Raw genomic sequence first — 18,256 nt, forward strand, 5'->3', positions numbered from 1 at the left:
GGACCAGAGAGGGTGGGGGGCATACAAACACACACAGCGGACCAGAGAGGGGGTGGGGGGCATACAGACACTCACGGGGGACCAGAGGAGGATTGGGGGGCATACCGATACTCATGGAGGACCCGAGGGGCGGGCATACAGACACTCACAGATGACCAGAGGGGGGCATACAGACACTCATGGGGGATCAGAGGAGGGGCAGCTAGCAGCGTACTGGTGCGGACAGGGCAAGGCAGGGCCCCATTGCAGGCCTTAGGTGACTCGGGCAGCTCCCACCTCCCGGTTGCTGGGATTGGTGGAAGCGCACCAGCCAACCAATTGGGGGGGATCCGGTTCAGCATGCTAGGACATCTCTGCAAGGGTGGCCATCTTTTCAGGGCCTCCAGGCCCAGGACAAGCAAAGTGTGCAGCGTGGCAGCATCAGCAAACAGGCCAAATCAGGGCACAAGCTTCAATCCTCGTAGGTCAATTTCAAGTTAAAATGCAAGTTTTAAAAATGCATTTCTTCTGATCCCAATGGCGCCGAATTGGGCAAAGCAGAAAAACCCCAGGGAAATGCTGACTGCGTGGGGGGGTTCCAAGGGAGGTCTCAGGCAGCAGGATGAGAGGGAGCTCCTCAGCAGGTCTTCAGGCAGGGCTGCTAGAGTTTGTGAAATGAGCAGCACAGGGCTCCGTTGCGGGCCTTAAGTGACTCGGTCCAGCTCCCGCCTCCCGGTTACTGGAATTGGTGGAAGAGCCCCAGCCAACTAATTGGGAGGGAGAGCCGGTTCAGCAGGCAACGTAGGGCTGCGACATCTGTGCAAGGGTGGCCATCTTTTCAGGGCCTCGAGGCCCAGGAAAAGCAAAGTGTTCAGCGTGGCAGCACCAACACACAGGCCAAATAAGGGCACAAGCGTCGAACCTCATAGGTCAATTTCAAGTTAAAATGCAAGCTTTAAAAATGCATTTCTTCTGATCCCAATGGCGCCGAAATGCACAAAGCAGAAAAAAAGCCTGTGAAATGCTCACCGCGTGTGGGGGGGACCAAGGGCGGTCTCAGGCAGCAGGATGAGAGGGTGAGCTCCACTGTTCTACAACACCAACCATGGGCCCCAAAACATACAGCTGCATTTGAGAAGAATTTTAACCGTCCCCCATTTATATTTAAAAACATTGAATTGAAAAATTGAAAGCAGCAATCAAATTTGCTGAGACATATTTAGCTCCTGCTTGTAGATTGGGGAGTCTATTTAGTTTGACCCTGCGAGCAACCAGGTGCTGCTTGACTGTCTAATGAAATACAAACTGCATACACGCAAAGTATAGCAAAGTCTTTATTGATGTCTTGTTGCATTTAAAGTCACATTCCATTGAAAATAATGATACTAACATTGCTAATCATTTAAGTTTGATTGCTAATCAAGTGTTTTCTCTCAGTTAATCAGTTTTGCTAACCTAATGTATGTCTTACTTCATGTACTGTTTACACATTTGAAATGTCCAGGATTGTATCTTCCTCTAAGAAACCTCTTTCCAATTGAACTGTTTCAATGCCAGAGGAGGGGGTTTAGTTCTTCCAGTTCACACACCCCTAAGCAGCAGTCTTGCGCCTCTCTTGTGGCTGGCATGGTCTCTCTGCTGTCTAAATACAAATTCATCGCTCCTAAACTAAAGAAACAAACATTGAATCCTAGCAAACTACCACCCAATCGAGTCTCCCAGGCACCGCTGATCGACCAACTCCATATCCACCTGCAATACTGTGCCTTATCCGAGGACCATAAAGCACACTGGTGTTCTTGCCCAGTAACAGAAATCACCTGGCGGTAAATTGGAGAAGAGCTGTCAACAACACAACATCCTAATATTGCTTGTATTGTATGAAGAGATTCTCTGGGTTTGTTGTGCAGAAGGACGTGTTGTCTTCTCTTTATTAAGTTCCACTCTTCCAGGTTCTCCCATATAAAGCCCCATGTTATCGAGTCCAATGTTGTGCCTGAAATTGAATTCAAAGTTAGTGGATGGCAGGTTCCAGGGTCACATGCTTAACAAGATTTTAAATATAGGTGCACCAACCTGCCCTTTAAAGTCTTATGCCATTGTCATCCATTCGGAGAGCCCCTTGTACTGATGTTCGAATGGCATGTTTTGCTCACACTGAGCCATGCACTTTTACTTTCAAACCATTTGATCTTTTAGACAGATTACTAACAGAGAAACTAAATTAAAGCAATTGCAGTAACTCGCTGAACTACCTCCACATCAGGCAACAATACCCTTTTAATTCATGGCCTGGGCTTGCTGCCCTTTCGGCACCTGTTGCCAAAATGGCATACCAGTTGTCACGGGTGAGAATAAATTATGTTATTGGTTTAGTTTAGCTTATGGATTTTGGGTCGCACTGGTCAGAAGTAAAAAACACGTGACAAGTGGCTGTACACTGTAAATACCACCATCTTCATGCTAAACAGGAATTATTTGTCACTTTTAAGAGAAGTCTTCCTCTCGAATTGGCTCAGACTGAGAAATGAGAAATGTTTCTTCCAGGAGATTTCTATCGCTCCCAACAATTTGATAAGCGCAGCAGTGATCAGGTCGGCTAAGAATGTGTACCTCGCTCCTGTAACACAAACTCTTTTATGTATTCTGATGTTATTATACAGTAGTCACTCTGACTGACTCAAAGCATTTACATTACAAAAATGGTTGGTGGTGTTAGGAAACAGGAGCAAAGGAAATACAGTGGAGTGAGCCAGAAGAGTGGAGAAATCCTGAGAATTACTTGAACGTAAGGTTTGCTAAGAGGCTCTGAGAGACACTTGAACCTGAGAAGTCTGATAATCTTTAGACACAATTGATCCCACGGGGTATTGAGACTCTTGGAAACAACACATCAATGAAAGACGTGCTGAGTATAAAGGTCTATGGCAAGTTGAAAATAACGACCATATATGAGGATATATAGGTGCCTCTAGTGATATATAAGAGATAATGGTATTGGGAAAGTTTTCAACAGGACAGACCATGCTTTCAAGGGTGAAAATAAGCCTGAATGTTTGTGTTGGCAACTCTGAGCACATGGAGAAGTAAATTATATGAAAGAGAAATCTAAAGTGAAACCAGAAGACTATGAGCCTGATTTATGGAATTATTTGTGTGAAAAACGCCGATTTGCACGCCTTTCTGCCCGAAAATCCCTGTTTGAAGTATGGGATTTTCAAGCAGAAAGGCGCGCAAATCTGCGTTTATCACGCAAATAATTCCATGAATCAGGCTATATATGAAGCCTGGCGTGGGGAGAAATTATAGAAATGGAATACTCTTCAAAAGTAATGACAAGAAAAAGAAAGACGTGCTTGCCAATACAACAATAGACCAATGAATTGGAAATTAAGTTAGAGGTCACGTTGACAAGTCAAGAGATAGAACTTGGATCCTCTGGTGTTATTACTGATAAGTGTTATTTTCGAGACATTCGGCTGCTGCTTGAAATGGGGAACGTTTGTATGATAAACGAGATCATCACTGTTCTTGGCATCTCTCTCTTATTCGTAATTGGAGCGCTGAATTGCAAATAACGCAGATGTACAGAGCAAAGGAGTACACAGGAAAGGCAGTTTACATTTTTTTTGTTGGAGGACAAACAGACTGATGGGTTAGTGAAGGACTTGGCTTATCCAAGGCAGAAGGCTACCGCTAAAGAATGTCTCAGTGTGGTTTTCAAGAGCAACCTAACTTCATCCCTAAAATACTCATGACCACAGGTCAGAAGGGGTTGTTTGTTTAGATCCAACTTGCATCCAGTGATGAAAATAGAAGGAGTGCGGTGGTACTTGGATATTTGTAATCGACAAAGTAGGCTTTATTTATTGACAGCCCTATGTTGGGAGAAGACTGACCACTTCATTTGTTGTAGGTAATTGGCTATTGTGATTTAGAAACTTCAGAGAAGGCATTACACATGCAGTTTCACTAGCTTGAAATCGCCTTTACTAGTTACAGTAGCAGATTGGGTACACTTGGGTCTATGCACTCAATTAGGCCAGTTACTCGCCTTGCTTAGGGGCATCTGTGCCATCTCTACAAGAATGGGTTGTGCTGCCCTAACTCCACCTTACCAAAATTCAGGTCCAACCCGAGTTGGCTGTTCATCCCAAGAATGGTTCTCAAGCCATACAGGAAAACCATTTTAGGGGAATACATTTCTGCAAGCCCCCATGGGGGAATAATACCACTGATGACACTGGGAAGGAGTAGAAGGAGGCAGCATGTAAATATGGAAGGGAGGACAGGTCTTGACCAGGCAAATGTGGAGCGGGGCTGTGGCCGTGGCAAAGACACAAGACTAAGGCCTGAGCAGGCAAATAGATGAGGAGAGTGCATCGGACAAATGGACAAAAGGGTGATTAGGCTAAGTCATAGAGACAATAGCTAGGCAGAAAAAACAGCAAGACTCAAGGATATGTGAAGGGTTGCAACAAGTTCTCCACCGCCGTCCCTATCTAGTAACAGATCTTTCCTTCTGTCTATAATGCCCCAGAAACAGAAGCCAGCCATCTTGGTTCATGCCCATTTGGGTCTTTCAAAAACTGAAGGGAACTACTGAACGTCACCTTAGAACGGGATCCAAAGAGAACCCCTTCTGGAGGGCTGTGTATCAGAATGGTTTCTAGTCCATCCCCTGAACATTGTGCCTCTCTATGCAGCGCGACGTAAGCCCCGCCAGGCTTGAATAAATAAAAGCAGAGGTTGAGTTTGTTGAGTCTGTTGCCACTTCCCTCTTTTGTCAGTGTTACTACTGTAAGAGGATTCAATTCAGCACTACAGCTAAGTTAACGCCTAGTCTAGAATACTGAATGAAAACCCTTATTGATATATCTTTAGGTCCAGTTCATGCGTTCTGGATGACTACCCCTATATAACACCCCTCTCTTGGAATCCCCCTGACCCCACTGAGCCAAGAAGTAGTTCTGTTTTGCAAGTTAAAAGGTTTATTTGATAATTTAAACAATAGATAGATATATCACACTTTATAATAAATTAATAATTGAATATCACACTTAATCTGGTATGATAAAGATTAACAACGGAGAATCTGGCACTAGCACACTTCTTGATAATCACTAAGGAGTTGACATGAAATGGATAAGGTAGCACACTGGTAAATAGGTACAGAAGTATAATGTGGTAGAGAATGCTTTATAGGGTTCAAATGGATGCAATGTTGAATGAAATGCAGTACCGAAAATACTCAAAATGATTTCAACAAAACAATGTAATCACTTTTCTCTGGCTATTCACTCCCCCCCCCTCTTTATGCAATGCAAGAAAATGGGAGGAAGGCACACAATTCTCAGAAATGCAATTCAATGTAATTCAGTTCAATCCAGCAAGCTTACACTACAGAAAACAGATAGGAGTTTGAAAACACAGGCCCAAATGCTTTGATATGTGCTAGCAATGGATGAGAAATATGTTGGAAATGCTTTTAATTCCCTTTCAGAGGTTCAGGGTGAGTGGTATCTAGTTAATATTAGTCCAGGCTCACACTAGCAATGATGCAGGGATAGTTAGCAGGTTAAACGAATTTCTGGCAAATGGAAGGCAAGCAGCAGCAGTTTTTACATGTGAAGAAATTTGCAAATCGCGGTAAAATTCGCGAATGCGTGTTCCGCGATTGCAGTAAAACTATAAGGGGTAGGAATGCGGTTCTAGGTTCGTTGGAAAGCCACGATTCTAACCTTTCAGATGAAAGTTATTGCAAGTCTCTAGCACAAACGGTTGCGGAGATATGACCGATTTTGTGAAGGTCGTTTTTCAGATTTGAAATTTTAAAGTTCAAAAAGACAAGTGCAGCTTGCAACTAGGAAATGACAAGTGACAGCTTTACAAATGACAGGTGACAGTTAGGAGGCAGTTCTACTTAGATTAAATAGATTGAATTATATTATTTTACTAGGAGATTGGATCTGCACAGTTTTGCTGAGTACTCACAAGAGATTTTGAACCGGAAAGCGACTTGGTCACGGACTTCAGTCTGGTCAGGTCTTCCCGGGTTCTGCTCACAGCGCCTGGCCTCTGGAACTGCTCACAGCATCGGGGTCAGCACTCTGGATACAATGGCCTGGTCTCTGCTAGGCACCGGTTCTCTGGGTCGGGTCCTGCCTTCTCTTTGGATATTTCTGTCACCGGGTTCTTGCAAAAGTTCTTGGCAAAATTCAGACGGCTCGCCCGGCTGTCTGAAGAGTTCAGTTGCAAAAATATTTTGAGGCCTGCTGACAAATACTCTTGCTGGCAGTGGCCTTTTTGGTTAAGGTTCTGAAGTCTCTGTTTATCTTGGAGTCTAAGTGTTGGCTCTTTGAAGATTGATGGAGGTAAGTATGGATTTTTCCGGCAGAGCGTCCCGCTGCAGATGGAATTGAAGGTCTCTATCTGTCCTGTCTGTCTGCTTTTATGTGTTTAGAATGTGGGTGTGTTCTACCATCACTGACCCTACCTCTCTCTCAGCTTCTAATTGGTCAAACTTCCATTTATCATTTGATTGGGGAATGAACTGTGAGTCAGAGGGATGTCATTTTATGGCTTTCAGATAGGACACTCCTCTGTCAGATTGCACACATTCTATATTTGATAATAAAAGACATATTTCACAGTTACACAGTTGCTTGAAATTACATATACATGGTGTGGCTGAATTTAGCCATGTCTCTGTCCAAATCTGCTGTTTCTAAGAGCTTGCATTCAGAAATGGCAGATAATTGACTTTTTAACTGATTTTTCACTTTCTGACATTGACCCAACTTTACATACATGTGTGCAGGGAGTATGGACATTAACTGACGAAGTTTCAGATTTTTAACGTGCATACATTTAGAGTAATATCCACTTTTCCGCTAAAACCCCCCTGAACACGCCACCGGGTCGAAAAACCTCTTAAAATGTGGGCAGAAAAATCACAAGAATTATGGTATCATTTATAAAAATGTTCACATGTCCGCTCTATGAATGATCCATCTTTTTAAAGTTATGTTCTGGCTCCAAAGGGGTGTGGTTTCCTCTCAGCACAAGGTAGAAATACTGGTTTATCCAGTTCTGCCAAGCCAGCTTGCTCTCACAGGCAGTGCTCCTCCCAGCTTCTGCCAAGAGGAAGCTACATTTTACGACTGCTGTAATAAAACCTTTGCCTGAGTCAGGAGAGGCTCATTGTTCAAGAGGAAGCCATTTATGATCCTCTCAATAAACCCTCTGCCTGGGTGAAGGGAGTTGCATTGTTCACTCTCCTGCAGAGCACAGGTAATTCAATTATCAGATAGATGGCATATCCTTAGTGTGAGCAGCAAAAGGGCAGCTAGGCCTGGGAACACAGCTGTGACTCAAGTTTCACTCCTGATGGGGGTAGTTGCCAGGCAAATTGGAATCTCTTTAAGCTGTCATTTCTGTTCCCCAGTTTCTGCATTCAAATAAAACTAAACATTTTCACATATGCAGCTAGAAGGTTGATTCTAAGTTTAAAACTATGACATTTAAACAGTTACAAAGGCATGTGACACCAAACATAGGTCACTCATTTAATCTAAACATTTTCGATTTTAGTGTCTTTAAATCCAGTGCAACTTAAACTGCTGACTCCATAGCAGTTTTGTTATAAGCATTGTTTTGGGCTCTTCATTTCCCAGATTTTGTAGGCACACAACACTCCATTCTACCAAATGTCTGCTGGTGTCCAGTGAGTTTTTAGATGTGTTGCAATGTTTAAAATAGACAGTTTGAGCCTGCCTTCAGAGAAACACAGGGTGGTTTTAAACTGCCGGCTTTTGGATAGTGGTGAGTACTGGTACTGCACCCATTTTTGGGATTTAAGAAAATGAATTCCCAACAATTCTAGGTTGCATTTGGCAATCAGCATTGCCATTCCCAATGGTTTCAGACTACTGTGCGGGTAGTCCAATGGTGATTTTAAAGCGCTTTGAAGCTAACCGGCGCTACTGTTTTTCCTTTGGCAACCCATTTCCCTCATGGCAACCCGGCCTTTCGTTCTCGCACTGGTGGGTGGCAAGTGAGGCAACCATTTCGGTGTGCGCACAAACTGCGCAGCTTTCCTGGATTTCGGCGCACATGTGGGTTTTCCGCCATCTTGAATTTTCTAAGCCCACAGCACCAAATGTTGTGGCATGATAGCTTAAACGTGGGTCAGGACACCCAACACTACAGGGCAATAAAGCCAAAGTTGGGACTCCAAGCACAGTTAATCAGGGACCATACACAGGTGGGTTTGTATAGTGTGCAATGAGTCGTGTGCCTCAACATCTGTTCTATAGATCTCACCTGGCGTCAGTGGAGTGGAAGTGGTGTCATTGAAGCCCGCAACATACGTATACATCCTTCCAAGGTCAGTGCAAACCTTATGGAAGAAGTCATCCTGTTCATGTAACAGAAGGAAGACAGCAGGGTAATGGTGGAAATGAAGAATTTACTCAAGTCCTTTGGTTCTGTACTGCTATGTTACAAGTCTGTATAGTATGAAGTAATCAAACATACGTCGAGCCAGTCAGGCAAGGCTTACTATCCAAATTGAGACCTCTGGGATGGACTGATAGGTTTGAAAGTAATCAGTGTAAGAAGAATAAATCCATTTTGTTCCAAGATGGGTGAACATGGTCATGCTGCAAATGAACAACACAGATCTGTGAGCAAAGTGTTTGATTGACTGCACACAAGGTGACGCCTGCATCGCGAGTCGGAATTTAAGCTTCCCAGTTTCAGTGCAAGTTACGTTTAGCAGAAAATAACCTATTTCATATGCTTTGGTCATTTACTCTTTCATAAAGATATAAACGTGAAGCTACCCTACCGGCGAAATGTCATTTGAGCCACCAACGAGTCTAAAAAGAAATCTATATTTCTAAGCTAAAGGGGGGTTTACGGATCATGCCTGCCTCTCCCCCACTCTCTGGTTTACGCACATTCAAAGGCAGCTGTGCAGCGCAGAGATAGTTGTAATTATTATTATTAAAGACGTGGTTCCTGTGTAGTATTTGAATGTATGGCAATAATTACACGATTGCCTCTGCTAAGCGGTCTCACATGATGCAGTGCATGGCCGTTTCGGAAGATGAATGCGTGGAACCCGTCTGATGGTTCTCTACAAAGGTTTCATATTTTTCCCAAAGTGTTCTCTGTTCTTCATTACTCTCTCCCTCAAAGCTAGCATTTAGTCACCGTCAGCTGAAATTGCATTTGTAGAAGGGTGATAACTACAAAAGTACTAACGGCAACAATAAAGTGTCAATAAATTGCATAAGCAGGAGGATCCAGCTGTCTGGCAGTGACACCAAGATGGATGACGCTACAACGGAGAGTTTCGTGCACAAAGCTGCGGACTAGATAGCAAAGCGCATTATCCAGTAATGGAGAGATTCCATTCTCGACGGACCTTCTGGTGGCGACACTAAATTAATTTGCCTTGTCCAGTGCACAGAGACTCATCTGTTATATTCGGGGGGCTCTAATGCAGTTGTCAAGATGCTCGTGCAGGGTTATAGCTCTTCCTGCAGAAGCTTTCTGTTCTATGTGGTGGAGATGCTGCACGCGATTCAAAGTCCTACTGGCACGTACGCTCTATAAAGAACAAATGACCCGAAGCCATTGGTGGTACAAGCTGAAGTCGATGTGTTTCATAACTCAAGGTCGATGCATCCGTGACTTTAGTGGTCTTGCGCCCTTCTTTGCTTAAGGTGTCTAATATAGCCTCGGAAAAAACACTACTAAGAATAAGGTGACACAAACAGCAACAGTAACTAGTTGCATTGTCATACATTCGACCATGCAAACCATTGGTGCACAACTATGGCCCACCTGTCGTCAAACCTTTTGGGTTTTCAGGATGACCACTGAATATGTAAATTAATTGGATGCCAGCCCATCTCATGAATATTCCTGGTGGACATCCAGTTTCTGCGCACGGGCCGGGGTACCCTTGTTGTAAACTGTTTATTTGGGAGATACGGCTCTTAACCACGTTGGGTATCATTACAAGTTTGGCAATGCAGTACATTTTTGGTGCGGTAACAGAACTACCATCAGTTTTAGTGCACGGCTGAATTGCAAGTCTGATCTTGAAGTGAAGGATTTACCTCCAGCAAAACGTTGACTCCAAAAAGTGGGTAATTTAGCGCAGGGGTAACTGGCGGCCAACTCCCCAATGGAATCCTATTGGTTCTAAAAAATGAGGATTATGACCACCATGCCGCCACACGTAATCTGCCATTAAACCTGCCAGACTGCATGATGGTAAAGGTGCATTTGGCAATATTCCCACAGGAATATCATTGAAATACAGCCAAACTCAGAATTAAGACCATTATTTCAAGCAATGCAGCCAACGCATAGCTGATCGTCTCTATGCCTCATACTTGCGGAAATTGCAGCTAACAGTGCAGCTGTGTAATTCGTGATAATCCCCTCAACAACTTTTCATCACTTTTGAATTTTTGTTGTTTATAGCAGAGTGTCTTTTCCTTTTCCGAAATCCATTTCTTCAGCTTTTTGCCCTCTTTTTCCTTCTCACTCAGTCTTCTGTTGTTTTCACAAAGTACATTCCTTAGTTCTAATTTACTTTGTGTATATTACTTCGAATTACTTTGTATATTTATAGGTATTTGTGGGTTAAGGGTTTAAAGGGGGTGAAGAGGGGTTAGAGGTGGATGTGGTAGTTAAGGAGAAAGGGGGTAAGGGAGGGAACCCCTGAAAAGAAACGTGAAGTAAAATTCGAAGTAACATACACGAAGTAAATCACAACAAAGTAATTTGGTTAATCAAAATGACATAGCGCCTCACTACAGTTGTATTTTCTGGTTTTGCTTAGGTGTACAACGTTGGTTCTCTGTCCCAGAACCCCAATCTGTTACTCTGATAGGCAACAGTGGACTAGACATGGCGTTGCGGCATGAGCAGCTGTTTTGCGAAGTTGCCATAGTCGCCATTCTAATGGTGTGTCTTCTATTCCTTAGTCATGGATTTAGCTCACAGGCCAATCATTCTGTATTTCCTCAGTGTGAACATGCTTTAGTTACATGGAAGAAGTTAAATCATCCGATGGGAAGGAGTCAATGAGTTTGCAACATTTTATTGAACGAGATCTCATCGATTATACAAGATTTGCAAGCACTGAATGAGTTTAGAATGGAGGCACCGAGATTATCAACCCTCCAGAAAAGCAGAGTACCTTTCTATTTTGCGCCCTAAAGGTAGGGAGGTATTCCCATACAAAATAAACAGGGAGAATCCGATAGACAGGTGCCTGCCCCTTTTTTACTCCTCCATTGCAGCTTTTCATGCGTTTGGACCCGGTGCATCAGCTTTGCATGTCTTATTTAGGAATTCGGTTCCTTGTGAAAATGTTGAATGTAGTCATGTGAAAAAGTAGTCAGCAAATGTATGCTTTCAAAATGCTGCCATTTAATACAAGCAATGCAAAGCCTGAAAATGTACAAGGCTGTAACCCTACCAATGGCCCAAACCCCAAACACCAGCACTCCACAATCACCCTAACTCCATTCCTAACTCTAACCCTAAATACAACCCTTCTTCTACCCTGAACCCTTAAGCTTTCCCCAACACTAACCCTTCAGCGTGCTAAAGGATATTTTGGATATGATGCGATAGAAAACACCAAATAAGTAGAAAGAGCACAGTGATCCTAGCTCTAACTAAATCACCAGCCCTCCACACAGCTCATATGCTTTAACCTAATCCAAACCCTTGCTCAAATACTAAGCTTAGGTTTACCATAACCGTAACTCTGACACTTATCCGAATGCGTACTCTACCCTAACCCCTAGGTTTAGCCTGACACCTCTCCTAGGCCAACATCACTGGGCGTCCCCACCTCCAAGTCCCTTTCTTTAACACATAGCCTTTCTCTACTAGCCTTAGGCTTACTGTAACCCCATCCCAAAACGCACCCCGATTCCTAATCTACTCAAGCCATTAAACAAACCCCAACATCACCAGCCATCCAAAACTACTCTGACCCTAACCCTTGCTTTATTCTAACCAGCATCTTTACTCTAACCCTAATCCCTAGCCTTAGCCTACCCTAAACTAATCCAGAACCTAGCAACCACAAGCCCAATAAACCCTCCTTAGCCCTAACAGCACTGCATTTTTGGCAACTTTTTAGATGCCTTTTTGGACTACTTTTTCCTTGGAGACATTTTCACTACAGGTGAATTTTCACCACGATTTTTTTCACTGACTACATTTTAAAGGGAATGGATATCTTTACTTGCTAAGATTTACGCAGTTAACAATGTGAGCTACTTTATTACACCTTGAAAAATCCTTTTACCCTCAACTTCCAAAAAGCAGAAGTCAATACTCCCACCTCAGATTCTTATGTCGAGCTCTGAACGGCATCATTATGTCTGTGCATTCACATCCATGTGTTTTTTATAACCTTAATTACAAGTTTCTTGGGCTGTACTGGGAGGTAATGGCGTGCGGCTCAACTTAATGAGGGTCCCGGGACGTTACTAACTGTTACGCCTCAAATAACCCATTACTATGGCTTTTAGTCCCGTTGTGCTAATAGCTATTTATTTGTTTGAAGCAACAACCCATTCTTTCAAAGAAGTACTAACCTCATATGGCCGCCATGGAAATCGAAGTGAGGCTCCAATCGGGGCCTCACTTTAATTTCCACGGCAGGTCGGCAGACATAAGAGGAGCAGAGCAGCGGTGCTGCAGCTCTGCAACCCCCTCCAGGCAATTGGGATGTGGGCACAGTAGAGTGGGGGCACGGATAAAGAAGCAGGGATGGCAGGAAGGGGGGGCATTATGTGGCGGGCATGAGCAGCTGTACGCTCGCTTTAAACGCATGTTTATACCGCAAGGTTCATCCTGTGTTCCAAACAACTTGATTGATTGTGGCACCTGCTCCCGTTGCTAATTATAACTAATTCAACCTTCACGTACAGTTTTGCTCACTATTTTTTAAGTGAAATCTCTGCTTGTGTTGAACAGGAATGCCAGCAACATGTGCGATCCGGAGTACCAACCATTAAATGTCACAGTCAACTTCACAAAACAGGGCCAAGCCGACTCTACCCTCGCAGCAGCTGCAGTAGCAGTGAGATCTCCCTGTCAAGTGCCTGCAGTGAATTTTCCAGCGGCTCCTCCTGCACGTGGAATGATGGAAAAACCTGCAGCAAATTGGTATATGTTATTTAATATTATGCACTGCTTGGCAGCTAGTGTGTTTTCTTAAATATCTCTTGGATTAAAAAAGAAAGTGTTAATGGTTTAAGATTTGTATTAATGATTGAAGTTGGGACACTCGGTGTACGTGCAAGAATTCTTGCCATCTGTGATTAACTGCTGTTTTGGGAACCACCCCCTTGAAGTGTGGCCAAGGGCTTTGTGTGAAGGGCCAACATACCCCTCCCCAGCTGCCCCCTCCCTTTGGTGGCACTGTTCGCTGTTGCTTAGAACCACCTTGTCACAGAATCGGTGCTTGCCAACATGCCCTCAAGTCCTACTCACCCGAGTGCACTTAGATCATGCAAAGGGTTTAAAGTGCTACACTGAGCAATATGCACACCCACTTCCAAAGAAATGGTGCATTCAAATGATGTGCACTATTTGACCAAATCTGCAAAACTTTTTCTATATATTTGTTTGTTTTTGGAAGACAGTCACATGCCCATTAACCCGCTTCATAGCACTAATGAAACTCAGCTGCAGAGACAGGGTCTTAGGTGGTCTTGCTTCCTGCTGTACATGGATTCTCCTCCTGCCTAATTAGTGTGTTTGCCAATAAACATATTCAGTTCAAAGCAATGAAATTGATTATCATCAAAAGCTTTATCCCCTAGAGCCATTATGAAAAAATCAGGCAATCTGCATATGTATAAGCCTCGCCAATCAGGGTTTTATCATTTTCAAGTTCACATATCTCACCTCAAATATGATCCTGATATTGTATCCTTTACTACATCTACTGAAATCATGTTTACATGAAGTCTTAGTATTAGCCTTGTATTAAACGTGCAACCTTGTTCAACAAAGACAACAGGCAATTGCATGAAACATTGTGTTTTACTCCTATAGATTTATTTAATTAGGGGTCTCATAATGAGTATAGCAGTGTGGTGAAAAATTGCACCAAATTACTATGAGTTTAGAGAGAAAGTGGAGGGAATATCCTATGCTCTTCGGAGTAGGTATTTCCGCCACTCTACTGCCAAAGATTCGATAAAAGAAATGACCTCCCCTGGAAAATACTCTAAATCGGAATACACTCTTATGGACTACAGCAATGCATTCTGACAGTCATAATCGGGCAGATGGTCCACCAGACCGAGTGGTGGAAACAGTACATGAGTATTTCCAAACTCTTAATGACACCTCCATATCATTATTATTATTGTATTTATTGAGCACCGACCTAGCTTTGAGAAGCAACAGAGTGCTTTACAGAGTTATGCTACAATACAGATACATAACAAAGCAAAGCACTTTACAGAGGTATACAACATTACATATGCATAATTGAGCGCTTTACAGAGGTATGCAACAATAGGGATGCCTAATGGAGCACTTTTCAGAGGTAACAACACAAAAGATACTCCAGGGGTAGGATACAGAGGACATCTACAGCTGTACAGGGTGGCAGGGAAGAGGGGGCGGAGGACGTCTAGCAAGTCAGGTGGCACAGGGTGATGTGATGGCCTACGTGTTGAGGAGAGACTCCTTGAAGAGGTGGTCTTGAGTTTCTTTTTCTGAATTGGAGTAACGTGGGGGTAAGTCTGATGCTGCTGGGGAAGAGGTCCCATGGTCTTGTGGCAAAGGCAGAGAAGGCTTGTTTTCTGGTACTTGCCTTTTTGCAACAGCAAATTTCAAGTCTGCACGTGTCCTGGCTTCTGGTGGTACGCTGTCTGCGGAGATGCTGAGTTCTGCGCTAGATAGCTCAGTGACTTGAGGGCGACTGCCTTATAGATGAGGCATCAAGACTTGAAGGTGATTTGTGTGTGCAGTGGGAGCCAGTGAAGGTCGATGAGGGCCAGGGTGATGTGGTCGTATAAGCATAGACGCTTGATTAGGGGTGTGGCTGCCCCCATCCAGGTGGGATAGGACCAGCGCTTGACCAGTGGATTTAAAGCTGTCCAAAGGGAGGAAGGGCTTGACCTTTCCGCAGCAGGTAGAGCTGATACCAAGCTGTCTCAGTTTTATTAGCTATATGTGTCTTGAAGGAGTGGCGTTTGTCGATTTGGAACCTGAAGGACTTGGCACAGGAGGTGAGCTTGGTTGTGAAGCCCTCAAGGTTCATGGTTGATAGCCAGGTCTGTATGTCTGTGTGTTCGTTGTTGTTGGTGAGGAGTCGTAATTCATTCTTGGAGGGGTTGAGCTTCAAGTATGCACTGGATATCCAAGATGGGATCTGCGAGAGGCAGGTTTTGAGCCAGTGGATGTCCTTGATGAAGTCGATCTTGAGGTATAGCTGTGTGTCGTCCGTGTTTTTGTGGATGTTGTGTATGACTAGGAGGGCCATAGATGCCTTATATATCTGCACATCAGTAGTCAAATGCCAATCAGTAGAAATAGCGAAATACTGCATACTATAAACAGCATACATCGGAAGAGCGGTGTAAACACAGAGCTGGGGACATCAATAGGAAGAATTGCAGCAGTGCAATGAGGATTCATATTGATAAACATAAGGATGTACAGGTGCCCTCTAGAGGTATTCTTGAGATTTCATGTACAGTACGGAACAATCCCAAATGGGCCACCTGGAAGGGATAGTCTTTGCCAGATGTTGAACAAGAGCAGGTGGTGTGGTTTTGGGTATGCTGGAGTGATGTGTGCAACAGGGCATAAAAAAGTCTGTGGATCGCATAGCATTACAGTACTGGCCAGAATACCCAGGGGTCCACCTATGGAAGTACAAACATTGCAGTGTTCCAGCAGATGGTTCGTCTACAGTGCAACTTCAGATATTTATTAAAAGAAAGTCATCTGATTTAGCATTAGATAATGTGCCACACTACAAAAGACCAAAACAATTGTTCAAGACACACACAACAATGCATTAGAAAGTAAGGCAAGCAATATTGTGAAAATGCTTCCTTCTTTACTTCAAATAAAACGTGATTACGATTAGATTATTGGTGACGAAGTTGCAATCAACGGCATCAACTGGGCAGGAAAGCATCTGGAACTGTTGGGAAAATTATCTAATGAAAAGGGTGTAGCATAGCCAGGGTGTTAAAAACCCAAATGCAGGGACAATATATAAGATAATCAGCAGATGACGTGAGTAAGACATTTAGAAGTGAGCAATTAGTGGCCTAACACGAGGAATGGGCATGAGAAATCCTAGATGAAATAGTACAACATCAGATGTAGACAATCCTCAGTAGCAAAGATTGAGATAGTTTAATTATTAAATACCCCAGATCGTATACATAGGAAATTTAAAGCATTTAACCCAGTGGCTTAAAATACTAAGTGATGCACAATCCTCGCTGCCATGTGAACATGTCTGCAGCAGCAGCATCTTCTCAAAGCGCTCTGGGCTTTGCAGTATGCTTTTGTTTGCTCTTTATTATTTTGGGGAGGTGGGATTTAATCTCTCCCCTCACGAAACCAATCTTCATCTCTTATCCCAAACCCTTGTTTTTTGTTCTTTAATTATTTAACCCCTTCCCATTTGTTGAGTTTGTTTTTAGCTCGTCCTTATTGAAGTACAAGTTATTGAGCAAGATTTCTGAACCTAGGTCTTCAAAAGTATATTACCTATGCATCCCAGACACCAAACACCTGTTGAAATGATTGAACAGTGTCCTACAATGAGAAAGTAGTCGTTTTCATCAGCATAGACATTATCGGTGGAGCTCTCGGGTTGTCGTTGAAGCTCAGGTGTAGTTCTCGGCCCTCCAGATCGAGGCCAGTTTTAGAGTAGAAATTGAGAAAGCGTCTCCATGGAGACAACCAATTATATGTCAGTCTGTTGCGAATGCTCTAGCCACGTATCTTTCATAGTCAGGGATCCCCATAACTCTAAGCAACAGAAAGTTCCCTAGAAAAATAACCTAATTGATTTCGGTCTACTGTCTCCTGCCAATTGTCTTGAGAGGCATTGAACGTTGACCTCTTAATTCCTGATATCTCATCTGTCAAATCATATTATTCTTAACTCTTATAATTAATAACCCCAAAAACAAATAGGTCATACTAATTATGAATTGGAATGGTGGCGTCAGCAGCCCGTTGGAGTGATGGATGCGGGCTATAGTAGATGTAAATCCAATTAATTTGTTTGATAAAGGTTTATGCACTTGCTGCAGAAAACTGTGTGAAAACTGTAAGTCCCTGCTTCGATTAAGGGTCTGGTGACTCAACCTTTTTATTTTTTCAAGGCTGAGCAAAATGAATGCAACACAATACCAGGCTATGGATTCCCTTTAAGGAACACGAATGTAGAATGTTTATGGATCATCGAAACAAAACGTTATAAAGCCAAGAGGCATGTATTTAAGAAGTCATAACAGTAAATCATGGGAACATAAAAAAGCAGTTTTCCCAAACGCACACTGATGGAAAATGTGTGTGCGTGTTTCTTTATGGAATTTGGGTCAGACCTGTTTACTGTTAATGCAGGCCATGAAGCAAATCGGTCCGCAAAGTGCACAGATGCAGGGGCAGTGTTTCTGTATGATCCTCCATCATACCAGCTCAGCCCTGTGCAGAGCAAAGACGAGCATTCTGTGCAGCATATTACTGTATGCCATGTGATTTGCATAGCTGTAAAGGAGGCTCCTTAATTCCACGAATATGGCTCCCAGGAGGCGTCATTGCTTAGCTGACATTGAAGAAAACAGTGGTGCATGCTTGTGTATGGTGCATACATGCCAATCTCAAAACATGTGTGTGGGTTGAATTCAGGGGCAGTAGTACTCAGTAATGCACACCACTTCAGAATGAAATTCTTTGATGAATGTACAAATACATATGAATAATGTATGACAGTTAGAGCCAAGTATATGACCTTCACTAATCTTCGTGGCATGTTTTCCTCTCTTTAGACAATCAGAACGTGTGGAATGCAGGCTTTAAGCCCAGGTGAAGCCTGAATTCTATGCTTCTCCTTTGCTCTTCTCACAGCTTCCAGCTCTCCAGACAAATCAACAAGCTGGGAATGGAGGTTCTAAACTTTAAAGGCTGCATTCCAACCTTCTCTTTGTGTTGTGGGCAAGCACTAGTCAAGGATGCATGG

At 43.3% G+C, this 18,256-nt stretch overlaps 1 protein-coding gene across 4 annotated transcripts in view; it reads left to right on the forward strand.

Moving 5' to 3' along the window:
* NCKAP5 (NCK associated protein 5) overlaps positions 1-18,256 on the forward strand; it is a 1,061,124-nt gene that overhangs the window by 840,519 nt on the left and 202,349 nt on the right. For all 4 annotated transcript variants that reach the window (XM_069616577.1, XM_069616575.1, XM_069616574.1 and 1 more), the window contains one exon: positions 13,003-13,194. In XM_069616577.1, coding sequence (XP_069472678.1) covers positions 13,003-13,194 — 192 coding nt within the window. The remainder of the gene's footprint in view (positions 1-13,002; positions 13,195-18,256) is intronic.

Source organism: Ambystoma mexicanum, chromosome 9 (assembly GCF_040938575.1).
Source record: "Ambystoma mexicanum isolate Mex_15411 chromosome 9, UKY_AmexF1_1, whole genome shotgun sequence".
Lineage (NCBI taxonomy): Eukaryota > Metazoa > Chordata > Amphibia > Caudata > Ambystomatidae > Ambystoma > Ambystoma mexicanum.